Raw genomic sequence first — 12,414 nt, forward strand, 5'->3', positions numbered from 1 at the left:
CACTCGTAATCCAACTGGCATTGGTGTATCTTTCTAATAAAACTAGATAAATATCATAGAACAATCTCAATTTTTTTGTTTTCTTAAGATAACAAAAAATTATAGTAACAACGTTCCAATGCTCTATACACGAATTACTAGTATATTTACTCAACTTACACACAGAAAAGGTAATATCAAGTCTAGTATAATGCATTGCATATATCACTCGCATATTCAAGTTATGGTACTACTCTACCGGTATCATAATTCAATTTAATACTTGAATTAAAATGTAGTACTCGGTTCTTTGAAATCAAGATGTTTAAATTTATTTAACATATTATTCAACGTAACTACTTTGGCTTAGCGAATGACCCAACTATGTTTATTAACTTTAATATCCAAGATTATATCTACTTCCCTCAAATCTTTCCTTTTAAACATGGAAGTTAAATACTTCTTAGTCTCATTGACTCCAATAATATTGGATAAAAAATAAGCATATCATCAACATATAAGCAAATTAAAACACCATAATCTTTAGTGAACTTAGAACAAATATACTTAGCAGCACTAGTTTTCATCAAATTGTGAGCTTCTTCCGAATGACCCGCACGGTAGAGGAGATCCATCATACATCCACAATGTTACATTGCAAGAGGCAAAGAAATAACGATAACCTTGTTCTTTAAGTATTGCTAGCCCTCATTCACCAGATGCGTGTGCGTGCGTGCGTGCACAAAGCAAACCCTTCAATGTGTTTCGATCTGGCCGTGCCCCAAGCTTCTCCACTTGGCCGAATAACCTAAATGTAGGCTTGACACGCCCATTCATGGCAAGGCCGGTTATGGCAGCGTTCCATACCACTCGATAAATTCACAAGCATCAAGCCACCCATAGAGTGATGAGTCATGCCCTTTAGATTGATCAGTTGATATGTCCTAAAGTTTCCTGAAAGTCTCGTTACCAGCATTATATGTCAAGATTTTACTCCACTAAATGGTAGTAGCACGTGAGGGAGCACCCCCCAACAGGGGAAGCATCGCGGATTGCCTCATCGAATTAAACACGTAGTAATTACGTTTGATTGGCTCCATCTCTATTGTTGCAGAAATATTTCCTTAAAATTGTTGAGAAATTTAATGATCAAATTGGAATAATTGAATCAAACTTTGAGCCGTGAATTCTTTTTCTTCAAGAAATTATTTGCCCCACATCGTTACTAATGATTACTGTAAAAAAATCTTATAGGATGCAACAAAGTCTTGTAATGAGAATGTTACATAGCACTTCTAATATTTCTCAAAAAAAAAAATTGAAGAAAAATAATTGGAAAAAACTTGTTGTATATCTTTGAAAGAAACGAAAATGGAAGTTGAAGTAAAATTAAATATTAGACAAAAACGTTGAATATGTAATAGAGAAAATTATGTGTGAAACAACCCTATGAAATAACCGCCAAGTGGGAGAAGACACATCTACATTTATTTTACAAATAAACTACCAACATTTTATGTTTCCGTTTATTGTTACAGTAGCAATAGCCGTTGTACAGTAGCACAAAATTTGTCCCTGACCCACATAAATTAGTCAACCTTGATTTATGAATGAGAAAATATTCTTGATCTACCAGTATGTCGAAGCTAGCCATGTATATATTCACATATCAAGAAATAGGAACGCTAGTGATTACCTATCAAAATGAAAAAGAATGTTTCTAATGTGGTATCTTTCGATAGCCAAAAAGAACAACCCAGAATCCTTACTTTAACCAAAACATTACTCTAATCACAATACATCAAACATGTCAACCCTATCGTTCATCGTTTTACATGACTAACGTGATGTGATGATAAATCACATTGCTCTCGTGATCGGCATCACATATAATTTCGGTGTATAATTTTTGAGATTATCTTAGTAGTTTTGGCGAATGTCAATGTCATATTATATAGCTGCTGCATAAAATATTCGGCTGTCGTTGTCTAGCTGTGGCTCTCAATCATCCCGAGCCAAACCGCCACATATTCCGATTGAACATCAGGAACAAAAAACAAAAGGCGCAAGCTTTATGAGACAATCATGTTCACAGATTCCCAATGGAGGGACAAGACGAAGAAACCAAGAAACCCACAAAGCTCAACATTTCCTGCTTCAATCCGCTATAAATAACTCATGTTTAGACATACGAATAATATAAACATTAACAACGTAAAAGTCTCAATCTTGGATATTGCTGAAAATGGAAGCTCGGACTAACATTTTCGTATTGCATACTCATCATCGGACGCCATGGAATATCGTAGGATCGCACGTAACATTGAACAAGAAAACAAAATGACTTGTTCTAGTTTTCGCCTACCGCAACCTGGAACCTACCCGTGGCAATCAATTTCCTAATTTTTGGAACCTACAACATACCCCGTATATCGTGGAACCTCGAACCTACCATTTTTCACTAGTTCAATTCTCCGGTTCCCAGTCTACCCTAGAACCATGCTCATCTCTAGGTCATGTTACTCGAGCTAATAACTAGGTGGTATGTATTAGTACATTTTTCCTTGATTGAACAACTATATGAAAAAATCTCAAGTTTCTATTTTTTTTTAATACTACGAAAAACCTCAAACCGGTACACCTATGTTAAATTTACCTCAAATTATTTTTTTTTATCATGAAAAATCCCAAAGTAATATAATCGTGACAAATCTATCCCGAACTAACTTTTTGAGCACTAAAAATCCTAAACTGGTATGCTTGTGACAAATTACTTTTCGTTAGTTTCCGGTAAATTTTACTGTCAAATTGCCGAATTAGATGACACATGACAATTGACGGAGTACCGGTTTGGATTTTTTACCATCCGTTTGTCACGGGTATATCGGTTTAGGATTTTTCGTGGTATTAACCTAATTTAACGATAATTAACGAAGGTTAAATTTGTCACGTATGTTCCAGTTTGGGATTTTTGGTGGTAAAAAAATTAGTTTAGGATAAATCTATCACATGTGTACTAGTTTGAAGTTTTTTGTAGTCAAAAAAGTAGATTGGGGCTTATTTGTCACAAGTGTACCAATTTTGTGTTTATTGTGGTAAAAAAAAATAGTTTGGGATATATTTGTCACATGTGTATCGGTTTTGGGTTTTATGTGGTTTAAAAAATAGTTTGGGGTCCTTACCAAAAAAAAAAAAATAATTTGGGGTAAGTTTATCACAAGTGTATCGGTTTGGAGTTTTTTATGGTATTAGCCTTTTTTTTATTTTTTGTTGCAAAAAGAAAATCTTAAGTTGAAAGGCAAAAGATAAATTTATAGAATCAAATGAGACCACTTTACGATAGACTTTCTTTTTCTCTATGCTCACTATAAAATTTGGACGATGCAAAGGTAGCTAACAAGCGAACGTGAAATTTTAAAGTTAAAAAATGTCATTTTCAAGAGACTAATGGACTTTTATAAGGTAAAATGCCATTTCTGGGGAGTAAGTGCCTGTGATCCTGTCAGCACATGAAAATTTGGCAATGACCCAATTGTCTTCTACTTCTCAACACCTTCTGCACTCAGTGGATTCCACTTCCTTCAACAACTGGGAGTCTTAGGTAATCTCTCCTTCATGACTTAGAAACACAGGGCAAGACCTGGAGAAGGTACAGCAGAAGTCATGAGTCACAATCACGATCTTCCTCATCAGAAGCAGCCGAAGGCCGTGATCGTCGGAGGGAGCATAGCAGGTGTGTCCTGCGCGCACGCGCTCATTCGGGCGGGGTGGGACGTTGTCGTCATAGAGAAATCGGCCAAGCCTCCGAAAGGAAGCCCCACCGGTGCAGGACTCAGCTTGGATCCGCTCTCTCAGGAGCTCATCGGGTCCTGGACTGGACACCCTGAGCTCCTCCGCGACATCACCTCTCCTCTCACCATTGATCTTGTAAGGAAACTTCATATGACAAACTCAGTCTTAGTTAAAGTCTTCCCGAGGTTTGAGTTCTTATATGTATTGAAGTATACGATCACAACTATTGAAGAATTGGGGAAGAATATATCTTTTCGCTAGCAACATGAATCTTAAATTCTTGCTTTGCTTGACAATGTGGGGAGATGTTAAGTTCTTCATTGAGATATGGGTCCTTTTCTTTGTTTCTTGTTGAACATAAAGACATTGCTCATGTTTGTTATGTGGCAGTCCAAAGGGTGTCCTTGCTCTTACCAAATTCTTATGCATCTACTTGTACCAGAACCAAGCAATCAACTCGGAGAAAACCAGGAAGATACTAACAAGAGATGAGAATTTCAATCATGGAGCAGCACATTGGGCTACTCTGCATGACCACCTGTTCAGTGCATTGCCACCACAAATATTCCTCTGGGGCCATCTTTTCCTCTCCTTCTCTGTTTCCAATGATACGCGATCGGTCAAAATCAAGGCCCAAGTTCTCGACACCGGAGAAAACACCGAAGTAGATGGAGATTTGCTCGTCGCTGCAGATGGATGCCTCTCTCTAATTCGCAATCACTTTCTCCCTGACGTCAAACTAAGGTTGTCACTTCTCTGTCCAATTTGCTATGCATTGATCCCTAACTTGCACATTTTGTTAGCTTACGTGATTATGTTGATATAATAGATATTCAGGCTATTGCGCCTGGAGAGGAGTTTTTGATTTTTCGAGGATTGAAGATTCTGAAACTATCAGGAAAGTTAGGGAGGCACATCCGGAGCTTGGAAAATGCTTGTACTTAGACTTGGCGCCCGGAAATCATACTGTTCTTTTTGAGATCCCAAAGAAAAGGCTGAACTGGATATGGTATTTGAATCTACCTGAACCTGACTTGCAGGTAATATTCACCCATCTTGGTTCTCACCAACTGTAATATAGCAATAGCAGTAGTGGATGTAGTTAAAGACGCAAACGATCGTGATAGACATCGTCGTATAATATTCCTGTTTATTCACAAGATTAGTTGGAGGAACTACATGAGCATACCTCATAGAAGATCTGGGTATCAATATATCCATATTCATTGATACCTAGATCATAGGAATCACCATAGACGTATTTGTAGATATGTATCCCTTTCCATTAGTCCCTTGCGCCTTATGGTATCTGATAATTAATCTGTTGTTGACAAATGCAGGGGAATTCAGTTACTACGAAAGTAAGTGATGACATGATTCAGAAGATGTACCAAGATGCAGAGAAAATTTGGCATCCGGCTTTGGTTCAGCTCATGAGAGAAACTAAAGAGCCTTTCATAAATGCCATTTACGACTGTGATCCGCTAGAACAAATAGTTTGGGACAATGTGGTACTTGTTGGTGATGCAGCGCACCCAACGACACCGCACAGCTCAAGGAGCACAAACATGTCGATTCTGGATGCAGCTGTCCTAGGTCGGTGTTTGGAGAAGTGGGGGTCGGAAAATCTAACAACTGCTCTGGAAGAATACCAATCCATTAGGCTACCTATTGCATCCAAGCAAGTCTTGCATGCCCGGCGAGTCGGGAGGATAAAACAAGGTCTTACGCTTACTGACTTCAAACCTTTCAATCCTAACACAGCCACTCAGGTGGAATGCAAGATGCTTCCGCAGAGATGTGTGCCTTTCTTCGGACATAATCCTCTGCTCGGTTCGAGCAACCTTTTATTTGCTGGCAAACGGTGATCATCTTTTATTTGTTCCCATCCTGGTCATGTCAATTAAGGATTTCAGACATGTCACAGATTATTTCTAGCTCTAGCTGGATATAGCAAGAGATGTGTCTTCCTAAGTATGCCACTAAAACCAGGATCATCATGGATAGTGACAGTCATGTTAGATTTGTGGTAGAGGGTTAAGGATCATTTCATCTACTGAAGCACTTGGATTAGGCAAACTGTTAGAAAACTTTGTTCATGAGTAAGATAAGTTTCCTGATCTAACAGTGGGTCAAGGCTAGCCATTTATGGATTCACATATCTAGAAATAGGAATGCCAATGACTACTAATCAAAATGAAAAAGGAAGTCTCTAATGTGGTATCTTTCGACAGCCGAAAAGAATAACCCAATTAGTAACTGTGCTTCAACCAAAACATTTTTTTCATAACAATACAGCAAACATGGCAAAGCTATCGTGCATCTTCTACAGGGATAATGTAATGTGGATGACAATCCACATGCTCACATGATAGGCATCACAAATAACGTTTCATTTCTAGTAAAACTACTGCATAAAATATCTGGCCGCCACCATCTAGCTACGACTCTCAATCATTCCGAGCCAAACCGCCACATGTGCAGATTGAACATCAGGAACAAAACACAAAAGGTACAGGCTTTCTTGAGACAATCATGTTAGTAGATTCCCACTGGATGGCCAAGAGGAAGAAACCACAAAAGCCCGATGCCAAGGCAGTGATAGTTGGAGGCAGCATTGCGGGATCATGCGCACGCGCTCATTTTAGCAGGATAGGACGTCACTGTCGCGGAGAAATCGAGTGTGCCACCAACCTGGAGCCCCAACTGCATGGGGCTCAGGCTCAAAACCTTCGGCTTGGAAGTAGATCGAGGCTTGGCTCGGAAGGGTCCAGCAACTCCACGATGCCGCTTTGCCTCTCGTTATTGACCAGGTCACTTTCTGTTGTGCGTTTTCCGAGTTCACGAGGGCATAAATGGATATGTTCTTTCGAGTGGTTCAGACTAGAAAACGATCACTTGTATCATTTGAAATAATTAGTCAATGAAAAATATTTTTGTTATCGACAACAATTTATGTATGAACATTTTCATAAAAGGTGAAAATATTTGCCTTTCATTTATTTTTAGAAGCAATATAAGTGATCACTTTTATAAAAAAGAAATTGAATCATTCATTTTCTGCGAAATAAACGAAGTCTTTGTGCATCAACATTCAGAAAGACAACTATGTGCATGATTTACGGGCAAGAACAGAGGTTTGTTTTCAGATCCTCTCTTTCCTCTGTAACCAAAAAGAAGTGGAAAAGAGCAAACAAAAAAAGTGCAAGAAGATGTGATATTTCACAGATTGTTTCTGCAAAATAAGATGATTATCATATGTTGTCTTTGTGAAAAGAATCGGTTGTTTCACCGTCTCGGTATGGTTTCTAGTGTGATCCAATTACTGCTAATTTCCTGAAAGAGCAATGCAGAACAACGCGACGGATGGTGAAAAGGAGGTGAACCGGGTGCCAAACCATGGATGAGGAATCCACGGCCTTTGGCGCGACGGGTTATCACTGAGTGCTGTGTCATGGGATGATGTGTTCCAGCCGTTGTGCCTATCCGACGACAAGACTGAAGTCAGAGTCAAAAACACAAGTTCTCAAGACCAATGACACCATCAAGATAGCCGGTAACTTGCTTGTCGCAGAAGATGGGCGCCTGTCTTCCATTCGACAGAGCTTCCTCCCCGATCTTAAACTAGGTTCTTTCTGCAAACCAATGAATTTCAGACCCCTATCAATTGTTTTCTTGCAATGGACTTGCATGTGAGCTTGTGGTGTGAAATGACAGCAGACAGTTTTAGTAGGTATTCAGGTCATTACGCATGAAGGGGAGTTCTCGATTTTCCGGGACGAAAGAATTCGGATGCCATTTTTGGGATCAAGAGAGCTTACCGTGATCTTGGGAAATGTCTGTACTTTGACCTGGATTCTGGTATAATCCTAAGTGTGCTTCTTCGTCGTAAACTTTTGGATTCTGGGAACACACTGTGGAATGCTGTTATCTTTATCGGGAAAAGAAAGAACAAAGTGACAAAATGTATATCTTCTTTGCAATTTTGCAGCAGTGTATATTTATATGCCAAACGTCATTAAGATTAAAGTTTTAGAGACTAAAGTGAAAACAGGCGTGTTAGAGAAGCTGGTCCTGACGATTCCAAAGGACATATCCAGGGTTGGCGTCGATAACTTTACCATCAATGTCCTGCGACTATTTTGAATGGTTGTGGGAGGGAGCCGTCAATGTAGCCCAAAAGATCGTAACACAGTTACCTGGGCAATATTTTCGGTCGTACTCAAGCTCGCTTGAGTATTTGGAGGTTCTAATAACATGTAAGGATATATATATATATATATGTGTGTGTGTGTGTGTGTGTGTGTGTGTGTGTGGACGGATCACTCAAATCATTGGTCCGGTACTAGATGTAGCATTTTCCCCAAGCAAGATGCCTAATATTTATAACGCTCTGCTAGTTAAAGGTCGAGCTATTATTAGTCAAGAAACTAATGTGACTTGTGAAGTACATCAATTATTAGGAAATAATTGAGTTAGAGCTATAGCTATGAGTGCTACAGATGACCTAATGAGAGGAATGGAAGTGATTGACACGGGAGCTCCTAGTATTCCAGTCAACGGAGCAACTCTAGGCTGAATTTGCAGCATGCTTGGAGAGCCTGTTGATGATTTAAGACCTGTAGATACTCATACAATTATTGACTCTAGAGATACAGTAATGTGGAGAAGGCAAAATTGTTTCAAGCACCGACAAAATCAAAAGACCTTGTTTCACAGACAGGAGGTTGTCATCCCTAATAAGCGACTGGTCCAATTGGTCAAAGGCAAATTGAAAGCTAACCAATGGTAATTCGAAAGATTCCTCGAGGGAAAAATAAAAATGTCTCCTACTTTACTGTAATATGTAGAAGTATAGACATAATTTCATAAAATCATTCGGTCTGAATGCTTATCTTATACACACACATAGGTGTTTGCTTATAGATTAAAAACAAAAAATAAAAGATGATCAAAAGCAAACAAACAACTTGAGTTTTGAAGAGGGAATTCCACCTCTTTATCAGTTTTAAGCTCAAAGGCATGTACTTCGTTGTCTCCATCCCAACCCATCTCTAACTTGAAATGGCTGAGAATTTGACCAGCTCTGTTTTTCCACAGGAAGGAAAGTCTGAGGCTTACAAGATAACCCCACATTTGAATCTTGTAAGTTGTGATTGACAAGTTCAAAATCTTTGGCTATTCCAGAAGCTGCTTTGCGCTTTGTGGCCTTCCACAAGAGAAGATAGCAAGTGGGCTCTCTCCTGCTTTTTTCTTCATATACACCATGCTTCTCTCCAAGAATCAAATGAGGAGAATCAGCTCTGCACTTGAGTGTGTGTGTGCGTGTGTTGCAATTTGTTTTTTGTCTCATCTCCCTAAGTTAGGTATGCATCCATCACTTTTTTTTACGGATTCATTTTCGGTCATTAACCACGAGATAATGAACATCAACCGACATAGAACGTGTAATCTACAACTTAGGCTCCATCTATTTCGCGAAAAATGAACCATTTGAAAAACATTTTCCTAAACACGATCGCTTGTATTACTTGAAATAACTAGCCAATTGAAAATACTTTTATTGTCAACAATAATTTATGTCTAAATATTTCATAAATGATAAAAAAAATTATTTATTCATTTTCATAAGTGATACAAATGATCGTTTTTAAGAATTTATTTTTTAAATCGTTCATTTTCGTGAAACAAACAAAGCCTTAGACAAGTAAGGTTGAGTTTGTTTGTTGGAGATTTCTCATGTTCCTAATCCTCAAACATATGCCACTTCTGGTAGACTATCCAAATTCATGACACCAATCACATGAGATAATTCCCTAAAAAGTCAGAGTGCTATACTATTTGGTTTGGACAGCCTATGATGTTTTGGCAGCAAGTGTGAAGGATTCTGAATCAAACCTAGCTAGCAGAACGTGCTCAAATTAAGTCTAAAGAATCCCTAAGAAACTCTTCCCGCTAACTAATAGCTAATAAAAGATGATTTTGCCACTAAGGCAAAACCTTAAGTCAACATTCAAAGGTAGATAGTCTTGCATCGGGCGAGCAAAAGAGCCATAGGGTTATAAAACGATATTAGGGTTTTGTCAACTCTTTGATACACCATTAATAACTTAGCGTGAAACTTGATGCCGAAATTCAACGTCAACGAATCTTCGATCGTCATAATTTTCATAATAAGAAGAATTAAGGCGTACCTCGATCCATAGCAATAACTTTAAGTACGACTATTGCAAAATTATGAGAAGACGGAGAACTTTGATTTCTCTTCCTTACACATTGTTCAGTTACGTTGCTTTATCTGACAGAGGATATACACCACTTACATCTGTTCATTTAGTGGAGAGAGGACCAGATTTTTTTCTTTTTTCATATGGGCTATCAATAGGTGCCTTTAATAAGTGTATTCAACTTCTTATACGAATTGCATCCTTTCATAGACAATAGGTTTTTAGCACTTACGTAATTATTAAACTATTAATAATAATATTATGTGGGTCACATTATTCTTACTAGTGACACATTAAAGAACACATGATTACCAACGTTAAACTTCAATGAATTAAGTATTTATTGTATAACTTTTCTGACAATTATGTACAATTTAAATTGATCATGATTATTTTATCTGCATCCAAAGTGATTCATACTAACTCTGGCTTCGTAAATCTTCTTTTTCCCACTACTTTATGAACTCTGCCATACAATAGGATTCAAAAAAATTAGAAAAATACTTTCTGTGTCCGTGGTCTTCCACAGTGCAACTTCAGTGGGGGCTATAAAATTTACGAGACATCATAGTTCAAGGAAATAAATTGGAAACAAGAGTTTGTTCATTTTAATATGCTCAATAAATATGTAAATATAAGTCGATCATGAAGAGTGATGGTGAAAAACATATTGTCATAGTAGCCGTCAGCACGGACTGTTATGCCCTGAAATATGTATCGGAAATTATCAAAGTGAAAATTTACAGAGTTAAGATTTTCCTAGTGTTCTATAGCTTTTGATAATATTTACAAGATATCATCAACCAAATTTTCAAATATCTTCATCTTTCACTCAAGATAAGTAATTTGTCACTTGATTATCTCCCCACTCTTTTTAATTTTTGTCATATAACTTAAACACTAGATAACACCATTCATGCCATGTCTTTTAATCACGGTTTAATTGTCCTTTAAAAGAGAAAATGAGGAGGGGGGGGAATCAAATCACCCTCACTTGCTCCATTTGGCCGAACGAACTCATCTTCACGCTTTCCACATCAATTCTTTATTTTTGTCATCCAATCTTTTGCAATAAAAGAAAAGTTCCAATTCAAATTACAACCAAGCTCCAAAATCTCTCCAATTTGAGTTGTCCAAACTTTTAATCTCATGGTCTTCATATTCCTTTCTTTATCAAACTAGGTTTTGTTTCAAAAGACAGATAACTGTTACTCAGTATTTGTTTGTTTTGCAGTCATGGTGATTAATGCTTTGATTAATTCAAGGTCCTTCCACTCAAGATAAGTGAAAACTCTAAGGGCTACGTAACATTTTTTTGACTTGGTTGGTTGATGTTTTGCTCATTTAATTGGAATTTTAATGTTACGTTCAATTGGACTTTAGTAATGGCATGTTTTACATATTGTTATATTGAGCTATCGCGGTCTCTTGGTCTAATTTGAAAAGTTTTCTACATGCCTAGAATGTGTTTAAATGATTACCAGTAAGATTTTGTCGCAACTTGGATTGAGAAAACAGTATGCATTTTTGTAATTTTAGACATGTTTAAGTAAAATTTTGGCAAACTCGTAGAAATGAGAGGGCTCTTTAACAGTGTCATTGTAAGGTTTAAAGCATTGATTAGTGAATTATTAAGTTGGATCAATAAAAGGAAACCAAACCGTTTAGAAATAACTAGCTTACAAACTTTTACAAACTTTAAGGGCGAATTTGCAATTTGACATAACTAGTAGACTAGTATGCTGAAACTGAAAATTCTAAGGTTCGTCTGATGATAGGTAATAAAGTTATTGTCAGAATTAACTGCTTAATCCATACAGTTTTTAACTACTCCAAGTTTGAACTTATAATTATTTTAAAGGTGGTAACTTTATGTAAGTTGTGGCGTGTCTCTATTGAATACAAGATATTCATATGTCTTGGATAGTAATGAATGGCCTTGGGTATTTAATTTAAGTAGTGTAGCTTGATTAAGAGAAGTTGGACATTAAGGGTAAAACGGTAATTTGGAAGTCTAGAATTATAAAAAATAATTTTAATTTTGATGATTAAGGTGAACTTGATCATGATGCGGTCTTAGTAGTTAAATGATACGAGTTGACTAAAGTTAAGGTCGGTGATTGAGTAATGACGTAGTGGCTTAAGTACACTACAAATGTTAAAACTTATGTATAGCGCTCATTTTAGTGTCAAAACTTATGTATGGTGCTCATTTTAGTGTCAAAACTTTCAAAACGATCATTTAAGTGTCAATTCTTTTTTAAAACGATCACTTTAGTGTCAACTCCACCGAGCCACGTTGGCTCAAATATTAATAAAAAAAGTACGTGTCGGATTTCCGGTAAGCTATATCAGTTGAAATTGGAGTTGGCACCGAAATGATCGTTTTTAAAAGAAATTGGCACTTAAGTTATCG

The 12,414-nt window shown here is 37.3% G+C and overlaps 1 protein-coding gene across 1 annotated transcript; it reads left to right on the forward strand.

The window, feature by feature from the left end:
- Positions 1-3,487: 3,487 nt before the first annotated feature.
- Positions 3,488-5,832, forward strand: LOC115750096 (aurachin C monooxygenase/isomerase-like). Its single transcript, XM_030687261.2, has 4 exons — positions 3,488-3,906; positions 4,214-4,515; positions 4,601-4,811; positions 5,112-5,832. Exons 1-4 carry the CDS (start codon positions 3,643-3,645, stop codon positions 5,637-5,639), a joined length of 1,305 nt encoding a protein of 434 aa, XP_030543121.1. The 5' UTR covers positions 3,488-3,642; the 3' UTR covers positions 5,640-5,832.
- Positions 5,833-12,414: the final 6,582 nt, after the last annotated feature.

This window comes from Rhodamnia argentea, chromosome 4 (genome assembly GCF_020921035.1).
Source record: "Rhodamnia argentea isolate NSW1041297 chromosome 4, ASM2092103v1, whole genome shotgun sequence".
NCBI lineage: Eukaryota > Viridiplantae > Streptophyta > Magnoliopsida > Myrtales > Myrtaceae > Rhodamnia > Rhodamnia argentea.

What these genes read in the sequence shown, in the direction of transcription:
- LOC115750096 (XM_030687261.2), top strand. Translation starts at nt 3,643, where the DNA reads ATGAGTCACAATCACGATCTTCCTCATCAGAAGCAGCCGAAGGCCGTG. An exon ending in CTCCTCTCACCATTGATCTT is followed by an intron (nt 3,907 to 4,213) that starts GTAAGGAAACTT and finishes TACTTGTACCAG; the next exon opens with AACCAAGCAATCAACTCGGA. An exon ending in TACCTGAACCTGACTTGCAG is followed by an intron (nt 4,812 to 5,111) that starts GTAATATTCACC and finishes TGACAAATGCAG; the next exon opens with GGGAATTCAGTTACTACGAA.